At 37.3% G+C, this 20,521-nt stretch overlaps 1 protein-coding gene across 1 annotated transcript in view; it reads right to left on the bottom strand.

The window, feature by feature from the left end:
• Nucleotides 1-20,521, bottom strand: part of slkb (STE20-like kinase b) — a 48,427-nt gene that overhangs the window by 21,874 nt on the left and 6,032 nt on the right. Inside the window, exons 2-8 of the mRNA XM_041784895.1 lie at nt 18,647-18,811; nt 11,613-11,661; nt 11,238-11,387; nt 3,995-4,067; nt 2,393-2,587; nt 2,094-2,175; nt 485-616 (exon numbers count right to left, since the gene is read on the bottom strand). Coding sequence (XP_041640829.1) covers nt 485-616; nt 2,094-2,175; nt 2,393-2,587; nt 3,995-4,067; nt 11,238-11,387; nt 11,613-11,661; nt 18,647-18,811 — 846 coding nt within the window. The remainder of the gene's footprint in view (nt 1-484; nt 617-2,093; nt 2,176-2,392; nt 2,588-3,994; nt 4,068-11,237; nt 11,388-11,612; nt 11,662-18,646; nt 18,812-20,521) is intronic.

Genomic DNA, 20,521 nt, shown 5'->3' with positions numbered 1-20,521 from the left:
TTATTTCTGAATATGGATTGAGGAAAAACTTGGTTTTGGATACAATATATAGTGGACTAGGCTTTAAGGCATTTAGCTCATACACGCGCACATTACACAGCGGATTTTTTATGATGGTATTTAAAGTATTTTCATTGTTATTTTTAAAGGCCTTAGGATGCAGTACCACTGTACTGCCCACCATCTTTAATTCTTATGCACATTTTTTTATCAAATCAACATTCAAAAGCAAAAATGCATTTAAACAATATGACTAAAAAGATACAGGAAAGCAGAAAATCCTCACACATTAAAATGATTTAAATTCTCTGTGATTTCTTGACTAAATTATTTTCTAATTCCAGAGAAAAGTCACAAATATGAAGCTCATATTGTGACTAAGCAAAACAAGTATGCTCTGCTTAAAAAACCTGATTACATAAACATATTTGGAACAAACAAAAATTAGTGTTACAGACTGTTTTTAGAGCAACTGTTTACACACCAGATGTGCTTCTGTCTCCTCTTCTTCCTCTTCCTCCTTGTGCTCTTCGATCTCCTCAGTGACCTCGGCCTTTGCTTCGGCTATAAGCTCCCTCAGCGGCCTGCTGTCTGAAACACTGGACACAAACGGGTGCTGTGCAAAAAAAACACAAACAACACAACATAAAAAACCCAATTAGAAAACAAGAATCTGAAACTCTTAGCATATGTTGTTTAACTAAACATTAACCTGACAGACTTCAACACATTTTGCAGTGCAGGATGGAAAATCCTTCACAACTTATACCAGCTATGATGAGACAAAAATTATCCCCAGAGAAACAGGCTTTGACTATTTTAGCCATAAGAATACCTACACAGGTAAATACAATAATCTAATCATACAGTAATGAGAGAATAATTCTTCCTTGCATCTTTCTTTCCCATTTCTCTCCCATGAAAGTTTCCCATGTTAAATAAAACTTAAGTTACATTTATAGCAACCACAAAGGGCTTTACAGGCTTAAAAGAAAAAAATATGGGTAAAAATAAATCACTATGAGAACCCCCACCAAAAAAACAAAAAACAAAAAACAATAAACAAATAAATCAAGCCTTGTACCAATCAGTCAACTCAAACATGAAAAAAGATGACACTTAACACCCTAAGTCTACAGCCTCACCTTTTTCAGCTTAGAAATCTGCTGAATATATTCTATCGCTGGCCTGAGTATGTGAAGCTTCTTCGATATCAAAACCTTCATTGGCGGCAGTCCGTTATTCTGTATTTTCAAGCCCATTGAGTCTTCTTGTACAAAAGAGCAATCCCTTCACTGAAGCGCTGTATAGTAATTCCTCTGTTTGTTTGTGTGTCTTCCTCTCTGCCTCTCTGTAAGAAGTGGCTCTGACCTGGTGAGCACCTTAAACCCAATGGAAAAAGAAAAGCCTGTACAGCTGACGTCAGCTCCAGCACAAAGGGATGAGTGTCAATCATGGCGGGACACAAGGCACTGTGCCTGACTTGACAGCAGGCAGGCAAGCAGATGTCCACCAGGAATGCTTATTCTTAGCAGCACAGGTGCTGCATGGGCATGGAAGGGGTTAATGAAGATTATGGCTTCTTTTTGAAGAAGGTACCATGAACTGACGCTGATAAGTAGTTAAACAGGGGGGTTGGAGCATTAAGGAAAGAACTGAAATAAGGTAAAGCTCTTTTCATAGTTGTGATAGAAGTTGTGTGATTTCAAAGATAACATTACCTTCTTGTTAAGTAAGTTCTGTCTCTCTTTGCCAATTTAGTCCTCTCTTACGCTGTGTTTTAGTGTTTACTTGCTGCTGTACTTAATCTGCTCACCCTGCCCCAGTTCTCACAACCCCACTCACACACACCTACACCTTTGGTCTCCTACAGCATGCAACCAGTGGCTTCCCCCGTCTCTCTTTTCTGTGTCTCTCTGCCCACTTTGGTATGAAATAATCAGGCACTGAAATTACTGCGACTTCCCATCCCTAAACCCAGGGCAGCTTGTACAGCCACTTTCTTGCAAAAAATGCAGATCAGTGTTTGACAAAGTCGTGTATTAGAGACATTGGTTTTAGAGTGAAGTTCAAACTGTTCATGAGAAAAGTACCTGTAGTAGCTGAGGAGCACTCCATCTGTTGTCCACATTCTTGTCCAGACATCGCCGTAAGAAATCACTGAACTCTGGGGACCTTAATGATTGAAGTGATAAACAATAGACTTAAATATACATACACAAACAAATCTCAGTATTGCTAAAATTTCAATACGTAAAAGGAGGCATCAAAGACCGTTAGTAGGATTGACCATGCAATGACCATGCACATGACCACTACAGCCAAGAGTCTCAGAGCAGAGCAGCCTCTCTCTGTCCCCGACAGGAGGCCTGAGCTTCTTCCAATTACTCACCAACGTGACGGCTGCATTAAGGTTGGAGGATCCGACTTGGCTATTTTCAGCAAAACTCTCATGGGGTTCATCTCGTGATTTGGCGGCTCAATCTGCGCCAACTCAATCAAGGTGACCCCGAGGGACCAGATATCAGCCTTGTAGTCATACGGGCGATCCTTTGATGTCTCACACATCACAACCTCTGGAGCCATCCTGAAGGGAGCAAAAAAAGAAAAGTGTCAGTATGTTTACAAGACTTTAGACAAGTCTCTTGTGCTTCAACCCTTCAGACAGAGGTTGGTGCTTTCAGAAAAGGACCAAAGATATAAAAAGAGGAGTCATTTTCACAATCCAAAGAAGAAATTGGAACACATAGGTCACTTTTTGCAAAATAATAAGGTACAAAGGACAAAAGTGTTGAAGTGCACTGCATCTTCATCAGATTTAAGATAAAAGTGCAGTGCGCATTTTGTATTAGCCTGTGAAAAGGAATCAGTTGGGTCAATTTATTGTGATGGTATGACAAAAACTGGACTTTATGCAACACATGAACATGTAAGTCTGACTAAAACCATACTTTGTTAACTTTCTCAGATTTTGACTACACAGGAAATTATAAGCCCTCCCCATGTTTTTTTTTAGCATTTATTTAGACTGGGATTCCTCAGGAGATGTGTTTGAAGCTTATTGAAAACTACAAACACAACCTCCTTTAGAACTGACCTCTTTGTTGAGCCATAGCACAAACCAGTGTTGTGTAATAGTGTCCTCTAACTTTGTATTGCTTGTAAAATCAAGTCAAAATTGAGGGTTATCTTCCAATTATAATTACTTTGACCCTGGTAGTTTTTGTTTTTTTTTGCGAAATCATTTTGTTCCTGCGTGCAAAGAAAAATAATATAAGTATCCAAAATAAAACTAGGATGTTTGGAAAAGCTGTGTTAAAATGGCTTGCCTTGTTTAACAGCAGTTGGGAAATACTTTCTGTATAAAATTTTCAGAGTGTGGGCCAATAATTTCATCCTCTTCTGTATACCCCTCAATCTGCCCTTAACTGGCTTAGGCGTTCTGTGCATGGTCCATAATTCCCACCCTGGAGTCAAACAGCAAACTGTAAATGCGTAGCACAGCAGGAGCTAGCGCAACAAGCACAGTGGATAGTATGTATTTCATAATACCAACAGAAAAGCACAGTGTGTACAAAATGTACAGAGCTGTTAAATTGTCCATGTTTTTACTATCTGACACACAACCACTATGTCATCTGCTTGTATGTTGTATGGTTTAGTATGTGATATTAAAGGTACAATAGTTAGTAGCTAAAAGGGGGCTCATCACCATGTACTTTAGTGGGGTTGGACATATTTCCACCAATAAATCAACTCTCCCATGGTGTGTGAACACCGGGACAAGGGCAGGAGTCCAATTTAGTGGCCCAATAAAGCTATAACCATAGCTTGACTGAAACCTGTTGACTAAAATAAGATGTGGAAGTCACCAGTGTTCACTGAATTCTGTTCAAGCAAGGTGAAAATGCTAACTCTATCCAGATCTTTGGCAATCTTTTTCTTTTCAGGTTGTTTTTATTGATTATGAAAACAGTTTTGTCTCTCCACTCACCAGTAGGGCGTTCCAATGAATGAGTCTCTCCTCTGCAGTGTTTTGGTGTTTTTGGCAGACACACCGAAGTCAGCTGAAAGACATGTGATTCAAGACATTGAGAAATTTGCTGCAGGACCACTACTGTCCAAAGACAGCAACAGGAACAAATTTTGTTTAAAATCATTAATAGATAAAATAAGTCAGAAAGAAGCTATTTAGTGTTCACAGTCAGAGTTATTTTCATCACGGCCCCAGAAAAAGAAATCTTCATAAATTCATAAATTGTCATCACGTGTGATTAATGCCTCATTGTTGTCCTTGCAGGCAGATGCACAGGCACCTCTGTGTATGTAATGTGTAATGTGTTATGTCACTGGACAGACTGTTTGTTATCGCTCTGAGCTAGTTACATCCCCCAGCAGTGACTCATCCCGTCTCTGCATCTGCTGCAGATAAATGTTTGTGTACAAACTGAGGAGCAGGTCATAACTGTTTATTTGTGCAACTTCAGGTTTCCATGATGCAATGGCAAAGAAACAGCACAAGTGTGTGGTATAAGTCTCTACAGCCTTTTTTTCTCAAAGATATTCAAGAGATTACCTCATGCTCAGCAGACATGAGAGGAAGATGCTTGCTTGATGAAAGAGGAAGGGTGAGAAATACAGAGTCCCTGGATTGACTGCTTTGGCCCAATGACTTTATCTACTTATCAACAAAAGCATTTTGTGGTAGGGATGCATGAAAGTGTATTTTTGACACAATCTAACTATTCATACCCACAGATAAATCTTGTTTATAGTATGCTGAGATTTCCTAATTCATTTTAACTGATACCACTTGTGACACAGACCTAAACCAAGACAAACAATACATGATTCTACAGTATATGATAGGCAAATTAACTGTAACAGTACAGAAAAGATTCACCTGTCTATTTTGAATTTCACTGACATGCCAGATAACTGTTTTATATATCCATTGCATGGGTAAATTTCACATTCATCTGGAAAACCTCCAATAAAAAACATTTGGGAAGGGCCGGACTTTTAAAAAAATTCTGGAAAGGTGATTGAATGAACATTCTGTCTGTCAAATTCCTTACGGGCCAATTAGACGGATGGGACAAGGTAGTAGTAGGCATGCATCGCTCCCATACAAAACGTTTGGGAATGGCAGGACTTTTCAAAAATTTCTGGGAAGGTGATTGGATGAACAATCTGTCAAATTCCTTATGGGCGAATCAGGGTGATGTAATAAATGGGGTAGTAGGCATGCACATTTCTAGTAGGCACTGTAGTAAGATGCTGCTGCAGTTTCTGAACAGTGGAGCTTGTTGTGGGATAAAACTCATGATGAGGTCAGTCGGGAGAAGCACAAAAACATTTTTCCACCAGCTTTCTGTGAATATTTTTGTACTTCTTTGCTCATTTGTAATAACATATGTGGTCCAGTTCTGAAAAAAACTGCCACTATACTAAAGCTACATCTGAGCTAACTGCGACACTGGTGGCAGCCATTATTACCGCCTTCCAGCACAACTAAACCAGCCCATAGCAGCTTCGTTCTCCTCAAATGACACTGGTTGGTCTCCCAGACTTGAGACAAACATTTCAGATAGAAGCTTTGCAAGACGGACTTGCCTGATGACAGATATGGAATCTGGCCAATACATCTGCTTTGCAAAGTTTACATTTTTAGAACTACGGACAGTATTTTAACAATCTGCTGACACAAAGTGAGCTCTGTAGAGCTCTAGATTAAAGGTATCCCTTATATACAGAGCTCTATATCTAATCAAAATCCTTTTTCCTAAGTAAAAATCAGGTAAAGAGGCTTTCCAACGCAATAAAACCAACAAGATTTATTGCCAAGAAACACTGTTACAACAAAGAAATAATCTACCAAACACAAATTTCCTTACTTTTTGTGCTAAGTTTATATATATACATGACCTGAAGTATTGGGGTTATTCCAACTTTAATTAGCCTAAAAGATGCAGACATCAATGTCTATGCTAGCAGCAGCTCTCTAGTAGAGAATTTCTGCTTTTTTGAGTGCCTTCAATGAGATCATGTAGGAGAAAGTTATAATTCAAACAATTGTTCTGTGCAGTCCATTTATAGCCATCTTTGGAGCAACAATATTATTACTATTTCCTGTTTATGTGAGCCTGTATACACTGGCACAAGCATGCCTATTCAGTGAATATGTGGTCTGTCTTCAGACCTTTAACTGTGGATGAAGTTTATTCTACATCAGTGATGAAAAGGTTGTCTAAATGGAGACCCTTCTCTCAAAAAAAACTGTTTTGAAAAGAAAATATTCCTTCCAAGAGTTAGACTCAATAATCCTGATGGATTTTGAAAGACTAACACAAACCTATTATTAATAACTGTTGAAAATAAAACTTAAAAAAAATCTAGGAAACACAAAATAGACCCCCTCAATCTTAAGTACTTAGAAATGTTAAAACAAACAGAAAATACAACTTCTAAAACATTGCATTTATGTACAATGATGTCTTAATTATTCAGAACTTTACCAGTAACTTGGCTTTTATAGTTCAATCTCAGAACCAAATAAAAGCATCTGTGTCATATCGCAGTATTTTTAAAATACAAACAGGCTTAAAATCAGCTATGTCAGAGCAGGATGCCTGCAACCTCTGACACTCCCTCTTCTCATAGTTGCCAAAATTATTTAATGCACATTTCAGGTAATCTAATATAGAAAAAAAAGCACAGCTTAATTGCCACTGGTTATAAAACATCCCCCAGCAACTCTTTGAACTTGATGAAAACATAAAGGGAAAATTTTTGATTTTTACTTTATTTTATCCACTTTAGTTATCAACGCAATCCCCATTCAATTAAAAAAAAGGAAAATTGGCCCTCAAACTCTCCAACTCTCCCTGAGCCATACCTGTCCGCCTCTACAGAGAATTACAATCACACAAACAGACTTGCTGCCGTACATCCAAACAATTAGGCTAAAGCATCTTTTGCGTCAGTTGCTCTGTTATGTTATAAACAAAAATCATCCTCAGCTTATACGGCTTAAAGGCTGTGAAAGTTGATTCATGAGGAAAAAATTCATAATTCCTATTTACAACACAATTTGGTGATGGGGAGGAAAAACAGGAAAAAGGCGAAGCAGAGAACAGGGACAGGTGTGTGTAACAGTTCTATCTGTTTTGACTTGTATACATTTTTGTATGATTTAAATTCTTATTGAGATATCCATTTGTTCTGTTTTGTATTACTTGATCTTTTATTGGCTGCTGATTAAAAAAAAACCTTTCCCTATAAAAAGTATTTAAATAAACTCGAGCCAAAGCACACAAAGATACATTTTTTTAAAGATTATCTTTTACATGCATGAATTAAATGTCATGAGAAGGATCATGTGAATATTCAAAGCTCCTTACATTTAAACTGCTAGAATAAAACAGCAGGCCAACTTCAATACGGCAAACTTGCCACATGCCAGCTCAAACAAGGTTTTTCTAGAGAGACTGGGGTGTAAATGATGAAACCCAGATTAGATAATTGAATATTTCATAAGCATGTGTGAAATCAACTATAAAAATGGATTATATCACTGTAAAGATCAGTTCTGTGCCATTTCCAGCAGTTATGTCATGAAGAAAATTCCACATATACATCGAGAGTTTTGCCTTAGGAACACAACCTACATCTCTACACTTGAACTAATTCATGATTTTCCCTCAGAGAGCCATAAAAACTGCATAACTGTGCCAGCAAAAAAAAAAAAAAATGGTACTTGTCAGGAAGATCAGTTCCCCTTTGCTCTTTTCCCAGCACAATGTATTATTTTCTTTTTCTTTAACAGGACTTTAAGGTACCAGGGCTGCGTTATTCTTGCTAAAATTGAATCACAGATTTTCTCCCTTAGAACTGAGATTCCAAACTCTCACAAAACAATGAAAAAAACCCACTTACATTAAAATATGTGCTGTCTATAGCTTTAAACATATATAAAAAAGCTGGACTTCATCTTAAGTCTCTCGTTTCATTTCTTATTGTAGAACACTTAAAATTAATACCTTAAAGGCTGTAGAACATAAAAAAACAAATGTAAAGTTTTCTAATACAAAATAGGTTAGTGTGGTCTGATGGAAGGGATTTTGCAATGTGGTTTTCGTGTCCTTTATTTCTAATTTATAATGGATTTTGTGGTGATTTTTGATGTGGTTATAGAGATTTGTGATGTCACTTTGGGGTGCTACAACAATGCCAGTGCACTGATTGCAAATTACAACTCTTTTTGGATCATTGTCAGGTTGAATCCCAAAAAATTCCACACGCCCTTTTCTTCAGATACAGACCATCATTCTCACTGTCGCTAAAGCATTTTCCTCCTTGTCACTTTTTTTTTTCTTTACCTTAAAATGTGCTGCTCTACTCCCCCACAATTGCTCTACTTCCTGCTTGTCTAAAAGCACCACATTGCCGACCGTGTGTGTGGCTGGTAACCGTGACTGACATAAAGATGAGAAATGAGAGAGATTAAGTTGCATGATGGAACCATACACTAGTATATGGCCTGATTAACTAATTAAATGTGTGTTTTGCTTTATGCTTTGTGAATGTGACTGATCAAACGACTGGATTTTTGTGCAGCAAATAAATTAACATGTAAATAAAGCTTGTTCTGAATGCGCAGAGAAACACAAATAAGTGAATGGCTGTCAATCAGAAACGAGATTGCTTGTCTGAATGAATCAAGATCATGATTTCTTCTTCTGATTTATCACGCTGCCCTTTGAAGTATAACCAATTTAGAAATGATGTAATTTTTTTCAGAGTAAAACAACAAAGGAATTATAAGTAATCCCAAGCACCTATCAAGAATAACAAAAAATATTACAGCTACCAGTTTCTCTCATGTTTTGGCAAGATAAATTGTTGGAAACACTGTTGATAAAGTGGTAGAAAATTAGTAGGGAAAAGATTTAAAAAAAAATTCTGAAGTTGTCTTAAAGGGGTTTTAGGGTCTGCTCATTTCATCATGCTAAGACAAGCAGATAAAATCACTGCTTCATGCATTGCAGCCCCCCCCCCCCTTTTTATGTGATTTCCTGTAACTTTGGAGAGATGCATGTGGACTTAAGTATTAGTGCATATTAATACATTTGTGTAATTATCACTATACTTTGGTCTTTTTTTTAGATGTAATTTTGCACATAGATGTCGTCCTCTGTATGTTTAGCATTTCAGATAAGGTCTGCATGATTTGACTTGGTTAACCTTAAAAAAAAAAAAAAAAAAAAGTATAAAAATCTGGGATGGTTGAGAGCAGGTGGCCTAGTGGTTAAAGACGCTCCCCATGTATGTGGGCAGCCCGGGTTCGAATCCGGCTTGAGACCCTTTACTGCATGTCTCTCCCAACTCTTGACCCTGTTTCCAACTCTATCCACTGTCCTCCCCTATCTAATAAAGGTACAAAACTGCCCAAAAATAAATCTTAAAAAAAAAAAAAATAAATAAAATAAAAAAAAAAAAAATTTGGGATGTTTTGAAAAATTTCCTTTTAATTTGTCATGTTCATTTCTGGTTTTCCTTTTTTATCCTGTTGTGCTTGATGTTTTCAATCTGCATACAACTGTTTAAAATGTAATAACAAGAAAAAAAAAAGTATAAAAATCACTCTTTTTCCAAAATGTTTTGGTGACAAGAGGGTTTTTAAACTGAGGTACTCATTATAAAATTTTGTTTTTTAATCAGGATTTTCTTAGTGTTCATCAATCACAAGATGTCTACCTTGTCTTTGAATTAATTAAAAAAGAATCATTCCTCTTGGGAAAAAATTGGCTCAGAGATTTGAAAAAAATTTCCAAAATACCCTCTATAACACAGTCCATACTAGAAATGTGTGGCCCTGGTTGACTTAGAATAAATACTGACCCCTATTAGCTCTACGAAATGCACAGACTTTGCTCCCACTATGTAACCCCTCCTCATACTTCGGTACAAACATACACTGCTCTATGTAGTTTGCTCTTGTTTGGCATCTATCCGTGAACAGAAGATCTGCTACTCCTTTACTCTGCAGGGAGCTGCACTTCATGCTGACAGAGCTCAATTCTGGCCACATAAAGATGATGAGGTACGACCCTTACGTTTAGTGTGAAGCCAGACTTGAAAACATAATACAAGTTTCTAAGAAAAATCCTCCCTGAAGGTAGCAAGCAAGGACAACTTGAGGAAATAACAAATTCTCACATCCTCATCACAATGGATCCAGGTTTCTCCACACATGAATTAAGTGTTCAGTTATGTTGCAGCCACAACAAACTCTAATCAGGCCGTGATACTTTCACTTTAACTGTGAATGACAATTAGTGCAGGTGTTTGTGAATTAGAGGCTTTATGTGTTGAGGCTCATTTGCATAGAGAGGTGACATTTTTCCCCAAATGACAGCATGATGGCTCATTTAAATACACACAAACAGCACTGTGCATAGGGACATTGTTTGCTCAGGATTAGGGGTGCAGTTAAACCTTTGTGTGTCCTTTTGACTCATTTGCACTCATTTAGTGTGCACCTTTTGTGAACCCAGCTCTGTGTTTCTTTAATACTCTTATATGGGCCGTAGGGTCTGCAAAGTGCACGCCTCCTGAGATCCGTTCAGATTGTTAGTCTCCAAGCCATCCAATGACTACAAAATCTTTTATTTTGGTTCAAAAGTATAAGTGAAAAATGACAAAAATCTACACTAATGTGTCTTTCACATTTAGAAAGTAGTCAGATGACAGAAAATTAAATGGCTGAGGCCTTGTAATCATTTTACGTAAACCCCATATATAGAGGCTGTCTCTTGAAGCAGGCAACCCAGGTTGAAATCTGGCCTCTGGCTCCATCTTGCATGTCACTCCCTGAATTTGCTTGAATTTAACAGGGGATTGATAAAGTATCTATCTATCTCTACCTAGTTCCAACTTACTTCTGCCTCAGTTTCAAACTCTACTGGCTGTCCAATCTCACTAAAGGCATAAAAGCCTAAATATAAATCTTTAAAAAAACAAAAAAAACAAATTTAAAGATAAATCAGAGTGTTAGCTGTTGAGTTACTTCCACTTTTAATATTGATTTTTGATCTCTGCATATGGAATAAAAACTGTAAATCTGATCACGATCTAAGCTCAAGGTAGTTTAACACCAAACCCTTGTCTCTGCCCAGTATGAAAGAAAGGATGTTCTCTCTGGTGTTAACTGCAGGATATGACTTTGCTCTTACCCAGCTTGACGTCACCGTCCAGCGTGAGGAGGATGTTTCCAGCCTTCAGGTCTCTGTGGATGATGTTGTTATCATGGAGGTAGACGAGGGCCTGTAGAGTCTGCTTACACACCACCCTAATCTGAGGCTCTGTCAGGGGTCTCTCCAGTTCTGCAGAGGGACGAGGGTCACACAAACACATGCTTGGCATTCCTGAACCAGGAATTCACTAATGCAACCTAATCATAATAAGGGATAAGCTCCACTTGGTGTATTGATGAATGAAGAATGTCGTATGTGGGTGGTCTGCAGGGGTTTCTGGTGAAATGATTTTTGACTTCTCTGTTCAATACTGCTTGAGTAAAAACCTGTATGCAAATAAGAATGCTGACTCACCTAGCATGACTGCATCCACAGCACCTCCTGCACAGAACTCGATGAGGATCTGCAAATGAAAGGAAAAGGGAAATGCGCAGTCAGTGTGTTTTTGCATTTGCAATACAAGCATTTGTTTATGTAAAACACAGTACAACACAAACAAAAACAACATTTGTCAAATTAGAAACCAACCCAAGATTTGAATTCAAGGTTTAAAGTGTCAATCTCTTTATTTTTGCTAATAAATAACCTTTTCTTTAAGCAGTGAAAGTTTATACATCTAAAGCTGTGATGAACTTTTGACCAAGTCTCCTCAAACTTTCTGACTTTGTCAGGAACATGTGTAAATGGTAATCTATGATAATATTATGCTTATTGCACAGTTAAATAAATCATTCCTGGCAAAATAAGCGATTGAAAATGTATACAAAAGGCTTGTTGACATGCTCAGGGTGCTGTAATTTGGCTTGTGTGACATCAACACCCCAGCCATGGTTACAGAAAATAAAAATAAATAAGATGGTCAGTACTGGTGTTAACAGTTCAGCTTGGATTTTTTAATGTTATAAAGAAGTAGGGCTGGGCGATATGGAAAAAAAATCTTATCACAATGTTTTCATGGTCAGGTCACAATCTTGATTTTATCACGATTTTTTTGTTCAATTTTTATGACAAACTTGTAAGTCGGTAACCACATAAAGCAACCTTTTTCTCTGTATAATTTTCCAAATACTGTGTCAAACAAGTTTGGTTTTTCTCTTTCTTTTCTGCACCAAAATGTTGGCCATGGCACTAAATATGTTAACATTTTAAAAACTATTTTATTTAAAATTTTATAGTTGGCACCATCAGGCAAGGGGTTCTGGAGATCTTTTCCCACAATATATTTACTTTCCTGCATTCTGATCTATTTTCTGGAACCAATTTCTGCATTTTCTGTGCCACTTTAGAATTATTATTTCTGTTTCCTGTTCTGTGTTTTTTAAAATCTACTTCAGTGTTTATTAGAAGCATCACTATCATTAACAGTAATTTGTTAAAAATGCCCAACTGATGCTTTAACTGCACACACATTTCTCAAAATTATTCTGAATATGATATTCAGAATTTATTATGGGTCAAGCTTGGGTTTTTTCCATACTTTTCTTTGTGGAAAAAGCCCTGTGCTTTTTAAGAACACTGGGAAAAGGAAGATATACATTTTTGGTAGCATTATTTCCAGTTACTTTTATGGACTTAAATACGACTAAAATGTTCTTTGACTACCCTTTAAATTAGGAATACGGGACAATAACAAGCTAAAAATGCTTTGTGATAATTAAATCTGAGACAAAAAAATAAGTTCAGTTTAGTAAAGGGAGACTTAACAGGACTAAAATGTCAGTGCTGGATTGTCAGACATTCAAAATCCTGCTATTCCTCTAATGTGAATATAATCTGACAAAGCACGAGCAGAGATAAGGGGCAATCAGGGTATGTCAGTATTTTCATTCGCATAAGGAATTAACTAAACAATTGGTAAAGCATTAACAGGAGTGTTTTACTTCACATTAATTTTATAATTTAGTAAACTGACTAAGAGTTCAGAGAGGATAAATGTTTTGATTTAAAGTGATGAATAAGATGTAAGAATTTCCCCTAGACTAAAACTGGATTAAAATGATTGTGTTTCTGTTTACCTAATCCAAATTTAAACTTCAAAAAGTATAAATGACTAAAATGTGACTTAAAATAAAAAAATATATATTTTGATCTAAAGACTGACGAAATTTGAAATAGCTGACATTTTTTTTTAACACAGTCTCTTATCATTTTTATGTGCACACTCAGCTCTGCACATTATAAATAAGCTAAACCTTCTCTTGATTTAATTGTCCAAAACCGAAAGTTTATTTCAATCAGAGAAGGATAAGCAACTAAATTACAACCCTTACATTTAAAAATTACCACTGAACTTTAACACAAATTTCATTTCAAACACAGATGAGAGCAGGCTTTCAGTGAACCACTGCTCTGGATGAACTCTGTCACTAGAGCTATTGTGGGAGTCTGGAAGGTTCTCAGCCTGACCGCAGTGTTTTTGCTCCTGTGCGTTTGTCCTGCTGGAACATTCATGATAAATGTACAAAGCTCATACAAACTCGACATTATCACGTTCCACATTGACACACTAAGCCTAGGCAATTTGAGAATGAACCTCCACCCAGCCTGTGTGAATGAAACACTCTGAGCCTTAAAGGCATTTAGGAGCTTTCAGCATGGCTGTTGATGTAAGAGGATTGGCCCAGTTGGGGCCACATTGTGGAATAGGTTTCACACAGCTGCTAGGTAGCTAGCTATACTGCCAGTTCTGAGGCCCTCTGAAAATAGGATTAAAGCTTTTATGGACACAGCACCTTCAGGAATGGGTGGGTATGATTATGGCAGTAAAGAAGTTAGAGTATCTAAATCAGAGTGGCTGTGTTTACATACTTATCCCATTTTTCAGCATTTTCCTATATTCATCTTACTGTAGACAGGAGGTTTACATGAAACATAAGAAAACCTGGTAGTCCATAAGTGTTCTGTTGTAGCTGTTTGCATGATCAGGACGGTCTCTGTTCATCCTGGTGCAGTTATATCTTCATGTTCATCGCAACATGAATTTGATTTTTTTTTTCAAATTTTTCAGTATACAAATTTTCTATAGGACAGCTAGACAAAATTTCCACAGATTAGACATCATAATAACAAAGCAGTATTACGTTTACACGGCAGCACATAACCAGGATACTTAAGAGACCTGATCAAGACAGGATTTTTTTTATTACACTTTTTGGGACAAAGGCTAACCTTAAAGCATGATACTAATCCAGCCCTTTAAATGAATGTCATAGTTGGCCTATGTGGCTATACACTTAAATTGCAATGTTGCATTTATTTTGGGATTTTAAGGCCAGTCCTGAAAAAAACACTTGGGAGGGAAACAGACCAGATTCCTTCGGTTCAGATGTGCCAAGGTTTTGGGACACAGATCGTATCATTTTCAGATTCACTGAATGTCCCCATGGATCTCAAAGCTGCAGTTTAATTTTCTCTATTACAGTGTGTGATGAGAAAAAACCTGGAATCTCTTTTATTAAGAAAAAAAAAAGTTCAAAAATCAGAACGCATCAGTCTGACATTTATACGGTTACTTTTACAGTGCCAGTATTTGTTTGACTCCTTGCCACATAAAGCACATTGGGATCTGTAGTCTGGATCCGGATTTGCATTCAATTGCACAGATGTTATAAGGAGCTATATATGGATATCCAGGATCCACCTAAGGACGAATGCATAGGTTGGACATTTGGCAACAAGATCTAACTTTTACTACATAGTGTTGCAGAGCTGCTCCAAGAAAGTTTTTTTTTTTCTCTCATAGCGTTCTTTTCCAGCATGGATGCAGGATCATGCATTTCTGCATCATGCTGGATTAACAAATGTGCATACACCTCAGCTCAATGCACTGAAGAGTGAAACACAACCCTGTCGTTTCTTTTTTTTCATGGTGCTCTGCATCCAGATTTAGCAACAGTTAAACTGTAACCGTGTCAAACTTGGCAATTAATCCGCACATCACATGCACGGACCGTGTGGGTTGATCCGTACTAATCACAGAACAAATGGGATCCATTACACCACTTGTTACCCATTGTGGCTGTCAAATCCATTGTCGAGCATCAACACCCAAAAAGGAAGAAAACTGACTGATACTGCTTGTGTATACTTCTTTTCTTTACCATTATTTTTCATAATGTTATATTATAGTAATCTTTAAATGAGAATTTAAAAATTAAATCAGTTCATACAGTCAGAGCTCTGTTTATTTACTGTGTCCATGGAAATAACAATGAAAGCATGCATTTTTTTTTTGCTCTGAGAAGCACAGAGCCTATTAGAGACTATGTGCCTTTCCTGAACATCAATCTCTATCCTGTGACTTCTGAAAACACTAAAATAGCTTTTAATATGTACAGTGTACCCCACATACAGTGCCTAACAAATTTATTAGACCACCTGTCATATTTGTCTCAGAGACCATCCAGCACCATGAAGTGCTTTAATGTGAACTCTTTCATTTTCGGTGAGCTCTCTACATTTTACCATTTTGAACTGGAATGAGGAATTTCAAACTGAATTCACCCAAATTTGAGCCGGCTCACTGGGCTTCTATGAGAAGTCAGAAATTAATCAAGCATAACACTCAACCACTACAACTAATTTTTCTGTACAGGAATACAAGTAAATAACTAATTTGACATAAAAATCAAGAAATATTGATGTGCTTTACTATTTTTTCAGTTTTTTTGTATATTAGTACATTTGAAAATTCATGGATAACAATAATAATTATAATTTAGCATTAAAAATATCATTTGGGTTTAAGAGCTTCTACATGTTGGTGTATTAACCATTGCAGAAACATAAAAAATGATTTTGGTAATTACCAATGCTGTTAATTTAGGGCAGCTGTGGCATAAACTTTACTTTGGTTAGGGTTAGGGTGGTTTAATAAATTTGTTAAGCACTGTATATACAACATGTGTATGGTTGCTGAAGTATAATTGCCTAACTTTTTGTGTGATGATGACTGCTGAAGTCTGCTGGTACATCCCTGTGGTAAATTGTCCTGTCCACATGCCATGAAACATACGTGGTATCACCAGACTGTAAACAGAATTCCAAAAATACTCTCTTTCCCCCTATTCTTTTCTAGACCTGTAAGTCATAAATTCCACATTGTACAAAAACTAGGTGATTCAGTCCTCTACACTTAGATCTGTGGAACATATGGCCAGACATCTCTCATTCAGGAAGAGGAAGTAAAGCTGCATTTCTGCATTTTTTTGTAACCATTGAGAAACTGATTGTGGTTTATTCGTTGGCTTTTTTAAGGGTCAGCCTGCAGTTAACTCGGCAGGTGGTGAAAACTTTGGTGAGGATTTTTAGTAAAAAGACCGTTCCCTGAGGTTCAGTGGAATTCCATTATTCACCCAGGCTTTCAAGACTGTTCTACTTACAACAACAAAGCCCTTACAAGACATACAATTGCTCAAGTCTCAGTCTCGGGTATTCAACACTGAACCATTCTAGTATTTCACTGTAGGCGTTCTGTTGTTTTAGTGGCCCCACTGTTGTACAATGGCCCTCACAGTGGTTCTTCAGACTGGCGGGAGGCAGGGAGGAACATCGGGCAAGGGCTGCGGCTTCCTCTCCCACTTGTTTATTTCACAAACACACACAGACATATGGACAAACGTGTCCCTCAGAGTTTTTAATAGATTCATGTGGCACAGAAAGGAAGGATGTAAGGGTGGAAGGCCTACATGTATTGAAGCCTATCAAGAATGAAACATAAGCAATATCAGCTTACAAACTGTTCCTGTGCAGCTGAAATCACAGCATAAAAGCAAAGCATTGATGGAAGACATGATTAAGATTGCAGCCATAAAATTAGTCCCTTCTTACTATCCTGTGATAAAGCCTTTAATTTAAAGGAGGAAATGTCCTAGAAAGACTCCCTGCTCTCAAATTTAATTGCTTTCTCTACAGTGAGGAACTTTACTGTGGAACAGGTGTCTCATGAGCAGAGATAATAATCAACAGACAGCCTCCATCAAACTGGAGCCATTGTTCAGAGGACAATGAGGAGGAAAAGGGCTGAGCGCTCGATAAAATGCACTGAAATTAAACACTCAGGTAATCACGAGACTTCATAATGGCCTGACTGTCACTGACATGTTTGTATATTGACTCATCAGTCAAACCCTGGTCCACTCATCATTATGCTTTTGTGTTTCTCTTAACTTATGCACATTTGGAAGCATAAAAGGGCATTAGCTTCCTATTCCCATCTGTCTTAGACTGCAATGGCTGTTTTCTAAATGGATGTGGGAATGTAAGCCTTCTATTTCATGTATGTTTTGGTTTTTCAATTTGTTTTTTTCATCTTTACCATGTAATTGATATTTTTCAGTGTTTCCAACACATAACCATACTTATATTGGCCACCCAAGTATATTTGTTGACCATTTCTTCTTTCTTTTTTTCTTTTCTAATCCATATATAATCACCATCAATTCTCTGTGAGAGGTATGCTCTAAGTCTCTCCAGTGAATACACTGTTTGAAAAGTGGCATCTCCTGTAAAGTTTTTACTTCCAATGGCATTGCTCTTCAGCTGCTCGCTGCCAACATTGTTCTTTTCTGCTGCACCCCAGGATGATGGTTAAAATACACTACATCATCAACAGTAAACACTCACACACACAGCTCACCAGCTTTGATGATGGCATATCAAGTAATATTTCACAAGGGAAGTGATGTCTTTTTCATATTTATAAAAACCAAACAAAAAGCTCCAAAAAAGAAAAATGAACCTGAAATTCTATGTTCCTGCTGCACAAAAATTGTTTTAATTTAATTTCAAAGATAAGAGATAGCATGCTATTTTTATTTAACAAAAGTGGCTTAAAGTAAAGCAGAAATTGCATTCAAAAATGAGCTCATTGAAAGATGGATAATAAACCAGTATGATGATTAACAGCTCTAAAAGCTGCTTGTTTCTGCTGTTAGGCTGAACTTTGGCCTTACAATTTGATAACAATACAACAGCAGGAAAGGAACGTGCATGTACTGCAAAAACCTTGTAACAACAGCCTAGTGATGTTTAATGCAACTGTGAAAGCTCACTCTGAACCCATATGAACATTACCATGACAACAAGAACAAAAATCTTGCAGAGAATGACTCATTGAAACAGTATTACTTTGATTTTTTAGAGATTCACTTTGTCAAACACTTGCACCTTATTTTGACAATTTTTAAAACTGAACAAGCTGCAGTTATTCAAACCTTGAACCATACCTTCAAGGGAAGCCTTATTTGTTATCAAGATTGATTTTACGCAATCGAACTGCTATTGACAATGTGTAGCCTCTATTTCCGTTTGCTTGGGTGGTAAACACTGAGAGAACAGAGGAAACATTGTTGTCTTTATCACTCCAAAGAGCTCTTCCTTCTACTCACCCATAGTTTGCTCTCATAATAGAAAGCGTCGAGCAGTTTGACAATGTTTTGGTGGTCACAGGAGGCCAGGATGTCAATCTCCACCATGTAGTCCTCCAACTCCTCCTCAGACTTTGTGTCAATAACTTTGGCTGCAGCAAGGATGCCCGTCTGTTTGTTTTGAGCCTGTGGGATGACAGTATTATTAGACCAAAGTTTGGCAAGAGGACTTACCTACTTACTCAATTCACAGATGCAAGTCTTCATTGTCTTTAAAGTGAACTTACTCTGAAAATGTGAGATTGTTCTCAGTTTACAGGTTGAAATCATGTCTGACAAGGCATAATAGGAACGCCTGTAAGCTGTAAGCTGACAGGAGTCTTGCAACTCATGTAGTTTGTAACACATGTGTTCATAAACACTCACAAAAGATCAGCTTGGTTCTTATTGGACTTTATCGTATCTTGGCCTGTGACCTGCAACATAAATGCGCTCAAACAGTCTCTGACAGGGCCTTTAACATGCAAATAAACAGTGTCCATCATGCTCCAGGTCTGAATAAGTCAGCAGAACAAGAGACATGTCTTGTTAAAGTGGAAATTTCTCCTGTTTGTTTTGGCCTCCCTGCAGGCAGGATGTGCTCAATGAAGTTGCTGCTGTGAAATGGGATGCAGCCACTTCCTGGTGACCTGGCTGTGTTCTGGGTTGAGCCATACACTTCTTTCAGAAAAATACAACCCCCCAAAATGTTCTCCTTAGTACTGAAGCAAACAGCTATTAATTTCTATCTATCTGTACAGTTACAAATGTGATGCAGCTAAGGTTGTAAAATTACTCACTAACATGCTTTTAATGATTTTTTTCTCATTATGTCGTCCCAAAATAACATCCACTCAGAGATGGTCAGCATGCACCTACCTTTAGTCAAATAATTTCAGTGATCACATCAGAATAACTGGCCTATTTAGCATCATATAGTCCAAAAAATAACCTAAGGCCACTGTTTGTATTAATTTATATCACTAACTATTAACAGGACTTACTTGTTTCAGCCCGTGCTGTGTAATTTAGGAGCATATATCAGACAGTAAGCAGCATTTATTTACTAAGGTGAAGGGAAAAAAATTTCTGGTCAGAACTTCACAAGAAGAAGACATCGGCTGTGTCCGAAACCACTCACTCATTCCCTACTCCCTATCCACTCTATAGTCAGCAGCATATAGTGGACTATATAGTGGACTCAACTGCAAAACACAAAAATGATTTCGGACACTACTCCGGCTGCGGGCGATGATGTCATCGCCGTCTCACTATTAAAATGTTTAGCAGCAACGGCTCGTAAATTTCCTTGACAATGGCTGAGGATCGAAATTAACAGTAGAATTTTAATGAAAACTGCTACAAAATGTAACGTATTTTCACAAAAAAACAGGTATAATAATAGATAACAAAAGTTGTCTCCATAGTGACAAAATAATATACATTTTTTTGTGTACTATCACTTATTTTTGCACTAAGATGATGGTCTCATGTCTTGTAATCATCATGGGGGAAAAAGTTACTCCGGTTGAAATCCTTAATATTTTCTTACAGATTTGGTAAAACCAACAAACAAAAAAGCATTTCAAAAAGTTTTTGTATATGTTCCTGTGCTCCTCTCATCCGTCCGTCATGTTTGAGAGCAGCAACCACAATGCATTATGGTAAATATTGCTGGGCTAGTGACCATCGGTTGTTCACTACTTTTCACAATGCATTGAGGGATAGAATGAGTGCACTATATAGTGAATAACAATGCTCACTCAGAATCCGGACACCACTACAAAATGGTGTATTCACTATATAGTGCACTATATAGTGAATAGGGACTGATTTCGGACACAGCCATCGTCTTTT

This window comes from Cheilinus undulatus, linkage group 4 (genome assembly GCF_018320785.1).
Source record: "Cheilinus undulatus linkage group 4, ASM1832078v1, whole genome shotgun sequence".
In the NCBI taxonomy this organism is placed as follows: Eukaryota; Metazoa; Chordata; class Actinopteri; order Labriformes; family Labridae; genus Cheilinus; species Cheilinus undulatus.
The sequence above is the reverse complement of the archived record's forward strand: the minus strand, read 5'-3'. Positions and strand labels throughout refer to the sequence as shown.